Consider the following 20574-nt stretch of genomic DNA (forward strand, 5'->3'; position numbering starts at 1 on the left):
AAATATTATGTACCTGAGCGCCTCGCTGTACACACCTAAGCAGTAGGTACCTGACCACCGAAGGGTACACGTCTACTGGCTTCAACATTAAGTACCTGAACTCCTCAGGGTACACGTCTATGCAGTAGGTACCTGACCACCGAATCGTACCTATCTACTGGCGTGAGAAGAACCGCTCACCGCAGCTCACTGAGTCTGTTGGCCTCAGTTACTTGACGGCCGCATTCAGTGAGCTTGCAGCATGGTGTTCGGCTAGCGGTGTGTCAACCGCCTTTGGAGAGGATTTACTGGACTACCGGTGATGTCTGTGGACTCACCGTCTACGTTGATCAACTGTGGGCCGGAGTCGTCAGATGCTGTTTAGTGGGACATTACATGAAGAAAAGGTTGGAGTGTTACACTGAACTGGGCCAGGACCGTAGTGTGACACTGAGGGACGTACGATGGAGTGGAACACTGAGATATGCACAGGACCGTAGTGGAACACTGAGATGAAAAGGGTGTCGTGGGACACTGAAGATGGCCTGGTTGTAGTGTACACTGAACAGTGTCGTGTGACTGACTTCGTGTCGTGAGAGGCAGTTGATTGTAATTTATTATTATAAAAATGTTATTTATAATTTATTGTTTTAGCATAGAGATATATATATAGTGACAGTAGTGTCAAGAGTTGTACCCTGTGTAGGGTTATTAATTATATTTTAGTAAAATGCTGATTATAATTTATTATAGTAACATGTACATATTATTATTATATCATAGTTCAAATACCTCTAGACCAAAGATAGTTGATTTTTATATATTAAAGATTAATTTATATTAATGTGTGTATTTATGTATCCCGAACTCTTTATTACAAAAGGAGTAAATCTTAACATCTCTCTCTTCCTTTTAAAAATTACTTTTTTGTAATATATGGGGGCCTGTCCGGGATGATAATGATTATCTAGAATGATTTCTGGACGATCATATCCGGGATGACGGTTCGGGATACATATTACATTGATCTTTGTGTGTCGGTCCTTTTGTGGTGGGGGTGTTGCGGCCCCTGCCAAACTAGCGGTTAAATAGTTAACCTGCCGGCCGGCAGTACCACTGGGTGCGTCATCAAACCCAATGTGGGGGCTGCTAAGCCGGCCTTAGAGCAGTAAGAGCCTGAGTGCCTCACGGTACACACCTAAGCAGTAGGTACCTGACCACCGAAGGGTACACGTCTACTGGCTTTAGTAACAGTATGTACCAGAGCGCCTCGCTGTACACACCTAAGCAGTAGGTACCTGACCACCGAAGGGTACACGTCTACTGGCTTTAGTAACAGTATGTACCAGAGCGCCTCGCTGTACACACCTAAGCAGTAGGTACCTGACCACCGAAGGGTACACGTCTACTGGCTTTAGTAACAGTATGTACCAGAGCGCCTCGCTGTACACACCTAAGCAGTAGGTACCTGACCACCGAAGGGTACACGTCTACTGGCTTTAGAAATATTATGTACCTGAGCGCCTCGCTGTACACACCTAAGCAGTAGGTACCTGACCACCGAAGGGTACACGTCTACTGGCTTCAACATTAAGTACCTGAACTCCTCAGGGTACACGTCTATGCAGTAGGTACCTGACCACCGAATCGTACCTATCTACTGGCGTGAGAAGAACCGCTCACCGCAGCTCACTGAGTCTGTTGGCCTCAGTTACTTGACGGCCGCATTCAGTGAGCTTGCAGCATGGTGTTCGGCTAGCGGTGTGTCAACCGCCTTTGGAGAGGATTTACTGGACTACCGGTGATGTCTGTGGACTCACCGTCTACGTTGATCAACTGTGGGCCGGAGTCGTCAGATGCTGTTTAGTGGGACATTACATGAAGAAAAGGTTGGAGTGTTACACTGAACTGGGCCAGGACCGTAGTGTGACACTGAGGGACGTACGATGGAGTGGAACACTGAGATATGCACAGGACCGTAGTGGAACACTGAGATGAAAAGGGTGTCGTGGGACACTGAAGATGGCCTGGTTGTAGTGTACACTGAACAGTGTCGTGTGACTGACTTCGTGTCGTGAGAGGCAGTTGATTGTAATTTATTATTATAAAAATGTTATTTATAATTTATTGTTTTAGCATAGAGATATATATATAGTGACAGTAGTGTCAAGAGTTGTACCCTGTGTAGGGTTATTAATTATATTTTAGTAAAATGCTGATTATAATTTATTATAGTAACATGTACATATTATTATTATATCATAGTTCAAATACCTCTAGACCAAAGATAGTTGATTTTTATATATTAAAGATTAATTTATATTAATGTGTGTATTTATGTATCCCGAACTCTTTATTACAAAAGGAGTAAATCTTAACATCTCTCTCTTCCTTTTAAAAATTACTTTTTTGTAATACATGGTGTAACCAGTCATAGAAAAAGTCCCTAGTGACCCATGCCTTACTGTTTGCCCTCCACAGCACACACAAATTAGCCTTGAGGATATTCTTTTGTCTGAACGCTCTGGGAGTTTCTGAGTAATACACTAATAAAGGCTTCACTTTGCAATCACCAGTAGCATTGGAACACATCAACAGAGTAAGCCTGTCTTTCATAGGCTTATGTCCTGGGAGTGCCTTTTCCTCCTCAGTAATGTAGGTCCTGCTTGGCATTTTCTTCCAAAACAGGCCTGTTTCATCACAATTAAACACTTGTTCAGGTTTCAGTCCTTCACTTTCTATGTACTCCTTGAATTCCTGCACATATTTTTCAGCTTCTTTGTGGTCCGAACTGGCAGCCTCACCATGCCTTATCACACTATGTATGCCACTACGCTTCTTAAATCTCTCAAACCAACCTTTGCTGGCCTTAAATTCACTCACATCATCACTAGTTGCAGGCATTTTTTTAATTAGATCCTGACGCAACTTCCTAGCCTTTTCACTTATGACCACTTGAGAGATGCTATCTACTGCTATCTGTTTTTCATTTATCCACACCAGATGTTGAGAGACTCAACATCTTCCATCACTTGCGATCTCTGTTTCGAAAACACAGTTGAACCTTTGGCAAGAACAGCTTCCTTGATTGCCTTTTTGTTGCCCACAATAGTAGCGATGGTTGACTGGGGTTTATTATACAACCTGGCCAGCTCGGAGACACGCACTCCACTTTCATACTTATCAATGATCTCTTTCTTCATCTCTATAGTAATTCTCACCCTTATTCCTGTAGGGTTGGCACTAAAAGCTTTCTTGGGGCCCATGGTCACTTATTTTGCAGATAAAATCACCAAAAACACTGTAATAATACGAAATATTCCGATTGTATGCTTGGATGTTACCGCAGAGGCTGGCTGGTAAACAATGCCACCGGCGGAACATGTGAGGCTGGCTAAGGCCGCGTCTTGGACGAACAGCATTGAGCGGGTTTTTTAGTGGTATGCGAGGCAAAATCTTAGCGATAAAACGTATCGGTATGCGGATTTAACGTTATGTAAGGCCAACGGTATGCGGGGGTCCACTGTACAATGGTACGTGGTAAGACCACAGTACCACTGCAAGAATTAAGAGTAGCGTGCTTACGAACGGTGACTGGTATGTTATGTATGGAAGTGATGTGGGAGAGAGCATGAGCTTGCTCTGAATTCTGCACTGCTATGACACACACACCGCTTCGAAGAGCATGGAAGGATATATTTTGGCCAATGTGCCATAAAAGTGTTTTACCAATTCTGTGATCAGAAAGATGATCAGTTTGAGATGTCGTTTGTAAAGAAAGAATTTTGTTCATTGCATACTCATTAGTCCGGTACACAAAGGTAGTGAGTGTCACGTAGGTCATTTTTGGGTGGTCATCGATGAACTGTCATCAGTAGGTTGTCTTGGACGCTTAGGAGCAAAACCACAGGCAGTCAGACCAGAGGGAGGTGGACAATCCGAGAACCGTCGCACCATATTCGGGGAAGTCAGATGCATTGTGAAAGGCATGCTAGAAGCAGCAGCATGAACAGAAACGGGTGACGCCACAGCACCTGAAGCAGGTGACGAAGCATCACTGGCAGATGGTACAGGGGTATGAGAAGAGTTGAGAGAATAGTCAAACAGGTCAAAACAGGGTGTGGGATCAGAATGGGGCCTGGGAGGAGGAAGGGTTTCACTGGGTGAAGACTCCATAATAATAGGTGCATCTTCTGTGATATCTTTCTTGTTATTTTAAGAAAAAAAAAAAAAGGAAAAAAAAAAGGGACAGTCGTTAGGAGGCATGGAGAGGCCGAAAGCTCCTCCCCTCATCTGAGAGGGCCTCGAGCCCACTGGCAGTGAAGATGCAGCATGGAACCCATGCCATACCCTACCCTTCACACCAGTAAACCAGCACTCCGGGATAGCAGCCTCACATCTACTGAGCTACTTCGGTGGACAAAAGAAAGGACAGTTGGAAACCTGCCACAAAGCATGCCTACTTCGACTGCCACCCCCCAGAACCGACAGGCAGCTTCCAGAGATACACCCATCATCCGGAGGGCACCCAGCCCACGACCCAGAAATCCGGGAAGCAAGCAGGGAATCCTCAGACAATTCAGATTCCACAGCAAACCACACCACCCCTGAGGGACCTCATGGAGGGGGGCAAACCCTAGCATGCCACCCCCCAACCTAGAAACCTTAATGCCAGAGGCTACAAATGGGATGGGGAAAAAGGGGAGGGTTGGGAGAAGGGAGAGGGAGAGTGTGTGGGGGAGGTCACAAAGGAGAGAGGAAGAGGGCGTGGGTGAGGTCGCAAGGGTGAGAGGAAGAGGGTGTGTGCGAGGTTGCAAGGGTGAGAGGGAGAGGGCGTGGGCGAGGTTGCAAAGGCGAGAAGGCATGAAGGTGAGAGTGTGACGGCGAGGGTTTGGGCGAGGTTGCGAGTACAAGGGCAGGGGTGAGTGTGCGAGTACAACGGCACAAGGACGAGGATGAGTGCATGAGAGTGAGGGTGAGGAAAAGGGCAAAATCCAAGCTAAGAACTACCTGTAGAATTGGACCATTATTGAGAGGAGATTTGTATACTAACGAACAGGAAATGAGTGAAATCTTAAAAGAACAGTATGAGTCGGTGTTCAGCAACCCACTAAATGACAGCAGAATTTTTTTTCACTCCTGCAGAAGGCTGCACAGACCAACTAACTGACAGTACAAATCTAATAGATTTCGAAAAAGAAATGGACAACATGCCCACCCACTCAGCACCTGAACCAGATTCATGGAATGCTCTATTTATAAAGAAGCGCAAAGTACCATTAGCACGATCCCTCGGTATTCTTTGGAGAAAGAGCTTAGATCTAGGTGAAATACTGGAGGCCTTAAAGAGTACAGACATAGCTCCTTTGCATAAGAGAGGTAGTAGAGCACTAGCTAAAAATTACAGACCAGTAGCCTCAACTTCTCACATCTGCTGAACCATTATTACAGAATTTTGGAGGCACTGGAAGACGACCAAAACGCAGATGTGATTTACACAGATTTTTGAAAAGGCGTTTGACAAATGTGATCATGGAATGATAGTGCACAAAATGAAGGCCATGGGCATTATGGGGAAGGTAGGCAGATGGATTTTTGGGTTCTTAACACACACAACACAAAAATTAGTAGTCAACAGAGCAAGATCCAGCATCAGCGAGGTCAAAAGCTCAGTCCCCCAAGGCACTTTCCTGGCACCTCTGCTGTTTCTCATCCTCATAGCAGACATAGATAAAGACACCTGTCACACTTTTGTATCATTTGCAGATGACACTAAAATAAGCATGAAAGTCACTATGGTAGAGGACACTGAAAAAGTACAGGAAAACACAAGCAGGGTTTTCCAGTAGGCAGTGGAGAACAACATGACATTCAATGGTGATATGTTCCAGCTGCTTAGGTATGGAAAGAATGAAGAACTCAAAAGGAACACTATATACAAAACTTAAGACGGTCACCAAATAGAACAAAAGGAACACACAAAAGACCTGGGAATAATTATGTCAGCTGCCCTTTCTTTTAAAGACCATTACAAGACAAAGATCATGACAGCCAGGAAGATGACTGGGTAGGTATTGAGAACTTTCAAAAAGGAAATAATGTCAGTGGTGACACTCTTCAAATCGCTAGTGCTCCCTCATTGAGAATATTGCTCAGAGCTGATGGCCCCATTCAAAGCTGGAGAAATATCAGAGCTGGAACAAATACAGAGATTGTTTATGGTTCACACTGAGTCAGTAAAGGGCCTAAATTACTGGGAATGCCTTCAAGTCTTGAATATGTACTCATTGGAGCAGAGGAGATACATGATGATAATATATACCTGGAAAGTACTCGAGGGCCTGGTCCCAAATCTGCAAACTGCCATAACATACTGGAGTGAGAGATATGGGACAAAGTGTGAAATAAACCAGTAAGGAGCAGGGGTGCAGTGGAGACAATAAGGGAACACTGTATCAACATCTGGGGTCCCAGACTATTCAACATCTTACCAGAAGATATCAGAAACACAGCTGAAACACATGTAGAAGCCTTCCAGAGGAAACTGGACAAGTATCTTCACCAGGTGCCAGATCAATCAGGCTGTGATGAATATGTGGGGCAGTGGACCTCCAGCAGCAACAGCCTGGTTGACTACTCAAGCACCAGATGAGCCTGGCCCATGGCTGGGCTCCGAGAGTAGTGAAACTGTCGAAACTCTTCAAAGGCATGTCAAAGGTAAGGGCGCGAGTGACAGGGCACAAGGGGAAAGGTGAGGGCAGGAGGGAGAGGGCGTGGGCAAGGGAGAGAGGGAGAAGGGTGGGAGTGTGAGGCTGAGGGTGTGGGTGAGGTCCCAAGGGTGAGGTCACGAGGGTGCTGGTGAGGGCAAGGCCACAAGGCCAGGGGTGTGAGGGCAAGGTTGTGAGGGCACTGGCATGGGCAAGGTCGCAAGGGCAGGGGTGCAAGGGCGAGGGCACGAGGGTGAGGATGTGAGGGCAAGGGAGAGGACGTGGGTGAGGGAGAGAGGGAGAGGACGTGGGCGAAGGCGAGAGGGAGAGGGTGCGAGAATGCCAACCAGATAACTAGTCAACCAGCCAGCCAGCCAGCCAGCCAGCCAGCCAGCCAGCCAGTCAGCCAGCCAGCCAGCCAACCAACCAGTCAGCTAACCAACCATCAAACCAACCAACCAGCCAGCCAGCCAAGTAACCAATCAGCCAACAAGCCAGCCAGCCAACCATCCAACCAGCCAGCCATCCAACCAGCCAGCCAGTCAGTCAACCATGCAGCCAGCCAGCCAACCAAGCAGCCAGCCAGCCAACCATCCAACCAGCCAGCCAGTCAACCAAGCAGCCAGCCAGCCAACCAAGCAGTCAACCATCCAACCAGCCAGCCAGTCAACCAAGCAGCCAGCCAGCCAACCAAGCAGCCAGCCAGCCAGCCGGGCAACCAGCCAGCCGGGCAACCAGCCAGCCAGCCAATCAGCCAGCCAAGGAGCCAGCCAGTCAGCTAACTAACCAACTAGCCAGCCTGCCAACCACTTCAATTTCAGGCTGAAGGACTAATTACCTCAAACTTCTCTCTTCACACTGCTCTTCTTTGTATTTGTACTGATGAAGACACTGTGATGAAACGTTTCCTCATTAAAGTTTCCCATATGCTGCATAAATGTCTCATTCAACTTGTTTATCTTAACCATTTATCACTGAGTTTTATTATGTATGGATTTTGTCACCTGGCAGATTTAGCCCACACTTTTGGGATGGTCACCCAGCTTATTCTTACAATTTTCTTTTACTAAACATGTATGATTTCTTCAATGAATAATGTCTTTGCCTGAAAGTGTTGAGAACCAAGGTGCCAGGGAAGACATCTGGTGGCAGTTTGTTTTACGATGGCTGAGGAATAAATAAAAAAAACTGACACAGCAGAGCAGTTTATTACAGTTACATGTGTGATAAACCTGAGGGTACTTGTTTACTTGTAGGTGTCTGTGTGTGAGTAGTAACAAGTGCAGGAGGATCATCTAAGCTAGTCTGAGTTTGAGTGTGGGTGAAAGATAGTTCAGGGAACAACTCACTATGGCTATGATCTGGTGTCTGCGTATGAATTGTAGAGCGCATAAATTGCTCTATATCAGAGAAATCTTCATACGTCTGAGTTTCACTTGTGCACCATAAGCTGTCACTTTCATGCACCTGACATGATCCTGATGCCTGACAAGCACTGTGACTCTGGTATACATTATTCCCATTTAAGATAAGGAGACTACTAGGATCAGTCTGGGTTTCTGTAGTGGTTACAATAATTTCATCAGCATCATCAGGAGTATCAGCATTTTTGCTGAGAAGCACGTCATGATCCGTCTGAGTTTCAATGCTTGATGAACGAATGTGGCCAAGAGAGGGAGGTCTTCTTGCTCCCACAGTTTCATTAACTACTTCCAGCAAGTCATCATCATCATCGTCATCAATAAATAGCTGTGAAGAAGTAAAAGGATCAAGGTGCTCTGGTGTCTGTGTTGCTGTAATAGCAGTCATTGATGATGGAGAAATTCCTGGTTCATCCTCACCACATGCACGGTCAAACAAAGAAATAGCAAGATTGTGAAGCTGTGGGTGTGAAAGCCCAGCTACACCAGGACTTGTCTGTGTACCTGAAGTACTTTGTTGTGTGGTAATAAACTCTGGTAAATTGACTTGCAATGCTAAGCTCTCAAAAGATCCCTCATCATCATCATTACAGTCTTCTGTCCCAACATCAATAAAAGCAGAATCATTTTCATTATTAGAAGTGATTGCAGTTGAGCCAGCACCAGACATCTGGAGCAGTGACCCACCCTGTAACCGTTTGCTGTCTCTGTGAGTGAGTCTTGTTTGAGTTTCTGTTGTACGTTTTCGCTTACCAAGATTTCTCGAAGTCATGTTGTTTCCAGCCAGTTTCCAACATTTTGCTGGGCTAGATGACTTCCTTCTTGAACGGCGCATTACTTCAGTCTCTGTCTGGACACCCACATCCACACAAGGAATTCTAGATAAAAGTTTTAAAATAAAAATTTAAACATTAAAAATTGTTATAGACAGATAAAAGTAATACAAAGATAAATTACAAGTAATATATTGTATAGCTACAGTGTACCTTAATAAACTCTGTAATTGATGAGTTTCCACAATTTAAGAAAAACATCGATTAAATTTGATTTTTTTGTGAGAATAATTTTTTTTAACACATCAGCTATTTCCCACAAGGCAGGGTGACCCAAAAGAGAAAGAAAAAACTTTCGTCATCATTCAACATTTTCACCATCATTCATGCATAATCACTGTCTATGCAGAGGTGCTCAGATACAACAGTTTAGATGTCACTCCAAACAGCCAATATCCCAAACCCCTCCTTTAAAGTGCAAGCATTGTACTTCCCATCTCCAGGACTCAAGTCCAGCTAACCAGTTTCCCTGAATCCCTTCACAGAATATTGCCCTGCTCACACTCCAACAGCTTGTCAGGTCCCAAAACCTATTCATCTCCATTCACTCCTATCTAACATGCTCACACACACTTGTTGGAAGTCCAAGCCCCTCGCACACAAAACCTCCTTTACCACCTCCCTCCAACCTTTTCTAGGACAACCCCTACCCCGCCTTCCTTCCATTACAGACTTATATGCTCTCTAAGTCATTTTACTTTGTTCCATCCTCAACAACCCCTCTTCAGCCCTCCACACCTCCTCCTAATCTCCACACTACAAATTTTCTGCACTATATTTACAGCCTCCTCCTTGCAGCAGCATTCACAACCCATGCTTCACACCCATATAAGAGTGTTGTACATTCCCTTCTTTGCCTCTGTGGATAACATTTTTTGTCTTCACAGATACCTCAAAAACACCACTCGCCTTTTTTCTTTTCATCAATTCTATGGTTAACCTCATTCTTCATAAATCTATCTGCTGACAAGTCAACTCCCAAATATCTAAATATATTCACTTCACCTAACTCTTATCTATGCTCACTTTCAACTTCCCTCCTTTACATACCTCCCAAACTCGTCCACTAACCTGTTTACCTGGAGGTTATTCTGGGGATCAACGCCCTCACGGCCCGGTCCATGACCAGGCCTCCTGATGGATCAGGGCCTGATCAACTAGGCTGTTACTGCTGGTCGCACGCAGTCCAACGTACGAGCCACAGCCCGGCTGATCCGGCACTGACTTTAGGTATCTGTCCAGCTCTCTCTTGAAGGCAGCCAGGGGTTTATTGGCAATTCCCCTAATGCTTGATGGGAGGCTGTTGAACAGTCTTGGGCCCCGGACACTTATGGTGTTTTCCCTTAGTGTACCAATGGTGCCCCTACTTTTTATTGGGGGCATTTTGCATAGTCTGCCCAGTCTTTTACTTTCATAGGGAGTGCTTTCTGTGTGCAGATTTGGGACCAATCCTTTCAAGATTTTCCAAGTGTAGATTATGATATATCTCTCCCTCCTGCGTTCCAACGAGTACAAGTCAACTTTTCTTTATAATCTCCCAAAAGCACAGTATCATCAGCAAAAAGTAACTGTGTCAACTCCCATTTTGTATTTGATTTCCCATAATTTAATCTCACCCCTCTCCCCAACACCCTACTATTTTACAACCCCATCTATAAATATGTTAAACACCATGGTGACCTTTTTACTGGAAAGTAATCTCCTTCTCTCCTACACACATTAACCTGAGCCTCACCATCCTCATAAAAACTTTACAGAATTTAGTAACTTACTACCTATTCCATTCACTTGCAACATCTGCCCCTATCCTTTTCTAAATTCATAAATGCAATGAAGATTTCCTTGCTTCAATGTAAACACTTGATCTACACATCCCCTACCCATTCTAAAGGCTCCTTGTTCATCTGCAATCCTGCTCAGAATAATTATAATAATGCACCAAATGAACAAAATGCACATGAAAAGATTATTTACTGAAAGAGGACTACAGTATTAATAAAATATTCCTGGTACAATGCAGTACTGATATTAAATTTTAAAATTTTAATTGTCTAACAATGTGTGTGTGTATTTTACACATGTATGCATGTTTGTGTCATATTCATATATTTATTTTTAACAAACGAGATGTCCCCAATCAAGGTAGCATGACCAAAAAAAAGAAAAACACTTTCACCATCACTCACTCCAACACTATCTTGCCAAAGGGGTGCCAATACTAGTTTTTCAACACTGCAAATATCCCAGTCCCTCCCCCTCCCCCTCCCCCTCCCTCCAGGACTGGAATCCCTTCCTAGATATATCCCTCTGGATAATACTTTTAGTAACCCCGCACCTCCTTCTAATCTCCAAGCCACGAATTCTCTGCCCTCAAACAGGACATCTCCACTGCCTCCAGCCTTCTCCTTGTTGCGACACTCACAACCCATGCTTCACTCCCATAACGGTACCACTATACATGTACTTTTTGCTTCCACTGATAACATTCCTTGTCTCCACAGACTCCTCAGTGCTCCACCAGTTCTATGGTTCATCTTGTCTTTCATACATCTATCTGCTGACAAGGCCACTCCCAAATATCCGAACACATTCCTTCCCTCCAATCTGATATCCAGTCTTTCATTACTTACATTTTTATCCTCATCACCATGTTCACTTTTAATTTCCTTCTTTTAAATACCCTCCCAAATTCGTCCACCAACCTTTGCAGCTTCTCTACAGAATCGCAAAAAGAAAAGTGTCATCAGCAAAGAGTAACTTTCTGTTAGATTCTAAATTTTCCAATCCAACACCCCTCCCCAATACCCCTGCATTCACTTCTCTTACAACCCCACCTATTAACCCTTTGACTGTCGCAAGCCCCTTTCTGAAACTGTCATTCTATGTCGCAAAATTTTTTAAAAAAAAAAAAAAAAAAAAAAAAAAAAAAAAAAAAAAAAAAAAATGAAATGATAGAGAATCTTTTCCCAATGGTAATGACACCAAAAGTACGAAATTTGGTTGAAAACTCACGGAATTATGCTCCTGCGAAGTTAGCGGTCTCAGCGGCTTATACACATTGGCGATTTCGCTGACTTTGAGCCCTGTTTTTGGCCAATTCTGTTGTTCCAGTTGACCAAACTCATAGCTATTTCTTTAGAACTCCATTTTTTCTATCAGTTGAGTACAAGAAACTGCCCATTTACCGATTTGAACTACCCAATAAAGTGATCAGAAATTGGCAATAGATGCCAATTTCAAAATAGGGTCCAGAATAAACAATGTAGACATTCTTGGCACTAAAATAACATATCCTCTGTTCATTAGCCACGTCTCTAGGCCCCTCTTACATTACTATTGCTTTCTATTTTGATTTTTTATTCATACAAAAAATACAAAATTTACTGTTATGCAGACAACTGCATTATTGTAAAAATGGTATATATAATATCAGTGAACTAGTGAAAGAATATTAGACTCCCCAGTTGACGTGTATTGGACGTGTGGTGTGATTTACTTACTCCTGAACATTGATAAAAATCGAACATTTCCGATATTTTGAGCTAAATTTCAAGGTAGTTTTCGTGAAACTAATCAAAATCATCTCTATTTCTGTAATATGTTTTCCATTTTATCACTTGAGACCATGAAAACGAGAATACAACGATAAATACTATATGAAAATACACCTCAAAGTCGGCATTTTAATCCAAAAAATCGGTCAGTTTTTTTTTCTCATTATGCACTGTGCGCTGCAGGATTTTTTTTATGTGGTGCACACTGACCACACAGACCCATTCTCTCACATGTGGGCCTACCAGCTTTCTCCTGCTTGATTTGAAGCCGCTATAATTTATGCATATTAATATGTCCAAAACACTGGCTTGTAAGATGTACATATACAACCAAAACAGTCAAAGGGTTAAACAACCAAGGCCTACTTTTACTGAAAAATAGTCTCCCTCTCTCCTACACACCCTAACCTGAGCCTCACTATCCTTGCTAAAACTCTTAACTGCTTTCAATAATTTACCACTTATTCCATACACTTGCAACATCTGCAACATTTGTCTTGTCTAAATCCATAAATGCAACAAAAATTTTTCTTACTGTTGCGTATTGTTTGTTTATATTATTCAATGTAAACAGTTTACACATCCCCTACCCTTCCTCAAACTTCCTGCAGTCCTGCTCTCTGTCTGACCCTTAACCCTTTGACCGTTTCGGTCATATATATACATCTTACGAGCCAATGTGTGACGTATATACGTATAATAAAAAATTCTAGTGGCTTCAAATCAAGCAGGAGAAAGCTGATAGACCCACATGTGAGAGAATGGATCTGTGTGGTCAGTGTGAACTGCATAAAAAAAATCCTGCAGCACGCAATGCACAATGAGAAAAAAAAACTTTGACTGTGTTTTTGGATTAACCCTTTGAGGGTTTTCGTCGTACTAGTACGTCTTACGCGTAGGGGTTTTTGACGTACTAGTACTCATAAATTCTAGCGGCCTCAAATCTAGTGGGAGAAAGCTGGTAGGCCTTCATATGAAAGAATGGGTCTATGTGGTCAGTGTGCACAGTCTAAAAAAAATCCTGCAGCACACAGTGCATAATGAGAAAAAAAAAACTTTGACCATTTTTTTTTAATAAATCAGCGACTTTGCAGTGTATTTTCGTATGGTATTTATTGTTGTATTCTAGTTTTCTTGGTCTCATTTTATAGAATGGAAGACATATTACAGAAATTGAGATGATTTTGACTGGTTTTACAAAGAAAGGTACCTTGAAATTGAGCTCAAAGTAGCAGAAATGTTCGATTTTTACCAAACTTCAAAAGTAAACAAATCGTGCCAAGCGTGCAATACACGTCAACTGGTGAGTCTAATATTCTTTCACAAGTGCACCAATAATATTTATACCATTTTTTGCACTAATGCAGTAGTCTGCATAACAGTAAATCTTATATTTTTTGTGAAAATAAAAATTCAAAGTGGAAAGCAAAAGAATATAAGAGGGGCCTTGAGACATGACTAATGACTAGAGGAAATGTCATTTTAGTGCCAGGAATGTCTTTCTTGTTTATTCTGGACCCTATTCGGAAATTGGCATCTTTTGAAATTTGAGTGAAATTGGCAAAATTGCTAAATTCTGACCACTGTACTGGATAGTTGAATTTCATAAATGAGTGGTTTCTTGCACCCATTCGATAGAAAAAATGGAGTTCTAGCGAAATATTCATGTTTTTTGTCGACTAGTACAGTGAAATTGGCCGAAAATGGGGCTCAAAGTGGGCAAAATCGCCGATGCGTAAACATCGCCGAGACCGCTAACTTTGCGAGAGCATAATTCCGTAAGTTTTCTATCAAATTTCAAACTTTTGGTGTCTTTATGATCGGGAAAAGATTCTCTATCTTTTCATAAGAGAAAATAATTTTTTTTTTTTTAAATTTGGCCGACCCTGAGAACGAGTTTCGAAGAGGGCCTGTCGACCCTCAAAGGGTTAAAAAACCGACTTTGAGGTGTATTTTCGTATAGTTTTTATGGGTATAGTCTTGTTTCTGTAGTCCCAATTGATAGAGTGGAAAACATATTATAGAAATAAGAGGTGATTTTGATTGGTTTTACTATGAAAAGGACCTTGAAATGGAGCTCAAAGTAGGGGAAATGTTTGATTTTTGCCGATGTTCAAGTCAAAAAATGATGTCATTGTCCAATAAATGTCCAACTAGCCATTCTAATATGCAGTCATGAATGGGTTGACATTATTTATACAATTACAGTGGTCCCTCAATTATCGTCCTTAATCCATTCCTGGAAGTGGGACTATTATCGAAATAGATGATTTTCGAATCAATTTTCCCCATAAGAAATAATGTAAATACAATTAATTCGTTCCAGACACCCAGAAGTATATCAACAACAATTTTTTTTTTCTACCTAAAAGATAGATTTACATGCACAAAAGAATGAACATTCAACATGACAGTTACCTTTATTGAAGGCTGTTGTTCATGAATGGAAGACAGGGAGGAGGAGAGAGGGAAGAGAGGTTATTGTTTGGTAGGGGAATCCCCCACCATAAGGACTCTAGGTAACTTCAGGGGTCACTTCCCTAGCATAAATATAGATTTACATGCAGAAAAGAATGCCAAATAAATGTAAAGCACTAATAAAATGTATAAATGAACATCGGTAATAGGGGTAGTTGATGAGTGGAACGGTCTGCCTAGTAAGGTGATTGAAGCTAAAACATTGGGTAGTTTCAAATTTAGGTTGGATAAATACATGAGTGAGAGGGGTTGGACTTGAGTCGGACTTGCACCTGAGCTTATTGCTTGGGTAGCATTTGTTCTGTTAGTGGGTTGGATTTGTGAAGGACTGGCCTAGTATGGGCCAGCAGGCCTGTTGCAGTGTCCCTACTTTCTTATGTTCTTATTGAAGACTTGTTTGTGTGAGGGAGGGATAGTAAGTTTATTGTTGGAGAATATGACACTAATATCAACTCTACGGCTTATTTATCTATCACAATTCAACTAATATGACATAATAAACAATATTAATAGCATAGAAACCTGGAATATACTCTAGAATGGATAAAATAAGTCATTACGTATGTCACGAGAGGTGTTGTGTTGTTGTTGGGTATATAAGGGCCACTGAGAGTAAGCCGTCCATAATGGTGGTGAAGCAGCAGCTGAGGTGCCGGTGTTTTCTGTAGCCCTATATAACTCCAACAACATTGGAGGAGTTGGTAGAATCGCTGAATCACTAAAGAAGGAACCCTCTACCACCATCACTACTACCTTCTACCACCATCACTACCACCATCAACCACTATCACAACTGCTTCCACTCTACCACCACCACCTTTGTATTTTTCTACAAACTTTTTCATAAATTATGTGTTTCTCACATTCTTTACTAAAGGGCTGGCACTAGAAGCTTTCTTCGGAGCCATGGTAGCTTATTTAGCGCTTGCAAGCACTAAAATCAATGAAATATTATGAAATATTTCGTAGGAGCAAGTGAGGGGACTGTCACTCACTGGTAAACAATGGCAGGGAAGGCAGGCCCAGGCGGCTCAGAGCGTGAGTACGCATCCCAGACGCAGGACGATTAGCGAGTTAATGGACCATTTGCGAGCCAATGTTTAGACGAAATAATGGGACTATTTCCGAAATGGACGGCTTTCAGGTCAGATGATTGAGGGACCACTGTATTACAATATTGCAGTAGTCTGCATAACAGTAAATCTTTTAATTTTTGTTTGAATAAAAATTCAAAATAGAAAGAAAGTAATATCAGAGGGGCCTGGAGACATGACTGATGAACAAAGAAAATGTTATTTTAGAGCCAGGAATGTCTGCATTGTTCATTCTGGACCCTATTTTGAAATTAGCATATTTTTAATTTGCGTGAAATTGGCCAAACTGCCAATTTCTGACCACGTTATTGGGTAGATGAAATCAGTAAATGGGCAGTTTCTTGTACTCAATCGATAGAAAAAAATGGAGTTCTAAAGAAATAGCTATGAGTTTGGTCAAATGGAACAATGGAATTAGCCGAAAATAGGGCTCAAATTGGGCAAAATCGCCGATTCGTAAACATCGCTGAGGTCGCTAACTTCGCGAGAGCGTAATTTCACCAGTTTTCCATCAAATTTTGTTCTTTTGGTGTCATTACAACTGGGAAAAGATTCTCTACCATTTCATAAGAAAAAATAATTTTTTTTTTGGGGTGGAAATTTTGCGACACCAGGAGACACCTCAGGATTTGGGGTTGCGACAATCAAGGGGTTAATAATTTCTTAAGCTGCCATAATACACTGAGAATGTAAGCACACATACGAACACACCAGCTAACCCCTTTACTGTGAACTTCTTTTGTGCTTCCATTTTCCTCTTGTTTTTCCTCTTCCAAGTACTGCTGCACTTCAAACTTCATCTTCTACTATGAGATGCACAATAAAGTACAAATTTATAAACGAAATATGTAGTCTTGGAGACTGTTTGATGCTGAGATACATCACTAACCCCTTTACAATGAACTTCCTTTGTACACCTACCATCCGACTTATGACCGAGTTCGGTTCCGAGAAACCGGTCGTAAGTCGAAATGGACGTAAGTCGAACTTTACTACTGAATATCAACATCACATTTTTGTAATGACTTTATTTTATTGTTTTATTTTAGTATTTCATGTTTTACTTTACTTTTTATGCTGTTAGTACTGTATTTTATACTGTAAGGTTTAGGATAAACACTGTGTACAACACAAATAGTTGTTTATTTCCCAGAAATTTAGCAAAAAAAAACGCGGTCGTAAGTCGAGTGGTCGTAAGTCGAGCAGGTTGTAAGTCGGATGGTAGGTGTACTTCTATTTTCCTCTTCCAAGAGGAAAAACAACAGTAAATTTGTACAAATATGTAGTCTTGGAGACTGTGAAATCTAGGGTGCTGAATGGCTGTAAGAAGGAGATTAAGATGCTTGATGCTGAGATACTGCACTGCCTGTTCATGACCCAAGTTCTTGTACAGTATACAATAAAAATTAATGTGAAGAGCAACAATTATCACTACAATAACTCCATATCAACTCCACTAGTGTTCTCATGGGATACAAGAGTAGAAAAAGCAACACGAAGACAGATACGAAACCTCCTAGAAAACTGTTACCCATAATGTCTGCCCTGAAGAACGTCAACGAATCTTCCACCCACCTCACCCCCGCCCAGACCAACAAAACAACAACAATGGTGGACGACTCAAAAACCTTCTCCAGATTCTACCAACACTCATCCTCATCCATAACTCACACCCAAGCTGACTTGTCTACAACTACGGATAACACCCGAGACCTCTTCACCGCAAACGCCAGCATAGATTACAACTCAACACCCTAAGGTATAACCCAGGAATTCAGTCCTCAACAACGACCCGACTCCACTGATAAAATTCTACAGGAAAATAGTATGCTAAGACGACAAAATGAAGCCTATGAAAAACTCATTGGGGACCTAAAGAATTCTCTACATACCCAAAACACGAGAATTAAAGACCTTGAATGTCATCTTACGACACAAAACTCAAAGATTATTGAACTAGAAAACAAACTGACATCATTAATAAACTCGTCTAATGAACAAGCAAACCTACATTCAACTATAGACACACATACTAAACAAATAAATTCCCTCACCACCAAGCTGTCAGAGGCTGCACAAGACCGGAAGTTAAGCATGGAATCCCAGTGGAATGCATGCTTCCAGTATAAAAGTGATATGACTGAACAAGACAAGCTCCTAGACTCTGTCATTTTAACTAGCTCTACCTTACCACCAGATACAAACAATGAAAATTGCACCATCAAAGCACTCTAACTAATAAAAGATGAGATAAAAGTTAACATTAAAACCAGTGATATCAAGGAGGCCCAACTGCTAGGCAAGCCGGGTCAACAACCAAGTGTTAGGTTAAAATTCAACTCCATTGATGTAAAAAATGATCTTAATAAGTTCCTCCATCAAGAAATGAAGTAATGTGTATATAAATGAGTGCCTAACTAAAAAACGTCAGAACCTATTATACAGACTTCGAAAACTTAAGCGTGATAATGCATCAATAAAACAGTGCTTTACTCGTGATGGCATTATCGTGGCAAAATTATCAGACATGGGTTGAAGTTTGAAATAACAAATGATCAAGAACTAGCATGTTACCTCTCATTCACTGGTTTGACTGAACCTTGTTAAGCCATATCTCAGCACATTATCAACCATGTTCAGTGCTGTAGTATAGTAGAATTTAGCCTTATTCTAATCCATATTTTCATGACTGTTAATGAATAACAGTAATTAATTCCCAGCTACTTAAGACACCTAAGGCGCTATTCAAAGTGCTAATCCAGGTACTTAAGTGTTTTATTCTCTGTCTTATTTTATACTTGAAATCAATACTTTTAGCTTTGAAATAATCAAGGTGCTTAAGTGTTTTATTTTAATATTCGGTAGCTCCATTATCTTAGTTCATAAGTTCATAATTGTTAGTGGTTTAACTATCTTAGTTCATAAGTTCATTATTGTTAGTGGTTTAACATCACTGCGTTTGTCTTTTTGTTCTTTAATAATTTTTTTATTATTATTTTTATTATCACACTGGCCGATTCCCACCAAGGCAGGGTGACCCGAAAAAGAAAAACTTTCACCATCATTCACTCCATCACTGTCTTGCCAGAAGGGTGCTTTACACTACAGTTTTTAAACTGCAACATTAACACCCCTCCTTCAGAGTGCAGGCACTGTACTTCCCATCTCCAGGACTCAAGTCCGGCCTGCCGGTTTCCCTGAACCCCTTCATAAATGTTACTTTGCTCACACTCCAACAGCACGTCAAGTATTAAAAACCATTTGTCTCCATTCACTCCTATCAAACACGCTCACGCATGCCTGCTGGAAGTCCAAGCCCCTCGCACACAAAACCTCCTTTACCCCCTCCCTCCAACCTTTCCTATTGTAACAGCTATTTCTCTACATACCCCTTATGAATGCAATTATCGATCCTGATATCAACCTCTTATTGAACAGCACACACAATCCTATCAGTAATTGCCATTACTACACTGCTAGTCAGGCTAATACAGGTCCGCCATCACAAATCCGGCAATCAGTTATTCGGTTCCTTCAGTTATTCGGCACTAATTTTGGCTAGCATATTTTCAAATTTCCAGGGTCGCCACACCAACCTGCTGGTACTGTTTGGTGGCACTACTTGCTGCATAAGTCATTCCAATTTCTTTTTCTCCATTGTTTTAACCTGCTTACTTTTAGCCCTAGCCATGGTTCCAATAAATAAAAGAAATGCTTCTCATTATGTAAAGCACCTACACAGTACATTATCCATTAAAGATAAGGTGGCTTTGAAGCCACTGTCGGCTGCCATGAGCTCAGTCTCATGAAGCAGGAGAATATGCTTTATTATTACGCTAATATCAACACTACAGCTTATTTGCCTATCACAATTGATCTAATATGACACAAGAAACAATATAAATAACATAAAACATGTTAAATACTCCAGAATGAATAATATTTGGCATAATACTGAGCAGTTCGACGGAGGTATGAAGAGGATATAGTATACGAATACCATTCTCCTATCCCTGTCTTGGGGGCTTATATTAGAGAAAACGGAGTGTAGCACAGGGCTAACTGTGATATACACTCGTACTGCACCATAAACCTGAAACAAAAAAGTTATTTTCTCTCTATAGATTATCACACATAGCAGCATATGTGTAGAGAACCTAGGATAACCCCAAAAAAGTCAATGTGGCTTATTTTTAGTACCTGGCTTGTGTTAGCCATATATGATTTTTGGTAAATATTCGATTCCCAGCCAGGGTAGAAATATTAGGCGTGTTTCTTTACACCCGTTGTCTATGTTTACCCATCAATAAATGGGTACCTGGGTGTTAGCCGACTAGTGTGGGTGTTATCCTGGGACACTGACCTAATTTTCTTGAAATATTCTGCATAACAAGTGGATTTCTATATACAGTGGACCCCCGCATAATGATCAGCTCCCAACTCAACCAATTATGTAAGTGTATTTTTGTAAGTGCTTTTGTAGGCGTATTTTTAGGGGTCTGCACGGA

At 41.6% G+C, this 20574-nt stretch overlaps 1 protein-coding gene across 1 annotated transcript in view; it reads right to left on the minus strand.

Annotated features, from left to right (window-relative positions):
- Positions 1–7877: 7877 nt before the first annotated feature.
- The window catches only part of Asciz (ASCIZ zinc finger protein), a gene marked incomplete at its 5' end in the record, with an annotated part of 128543 nt that continues 115846 nt past the window's right edge, over positions 7878–20574 (minus strand). Inside the window, 1 exon segment of the mRNA XM_053772578.2 lies at positions 7878–8985. Coding sequence (XP_053628553.2) covers positions 7902–8985 — 1084 coding nt within the window.

The sequence above is a fragment of the Cherax quadricarinatus genome, chromosome 9 (assembly GCF_038502225.1).
Source record: "Cherax quadricarinatus isolate ZL_2023a chromosome 9, ASM3850222v1, whole genome shotgun sequence".
Taxonomy (NCBI): Eukaryota; Metazoa; Arthropoda; class Malacostraca; order Decapoda; family Parastacidae; genus Cherax; species Cherax quadricarinatus.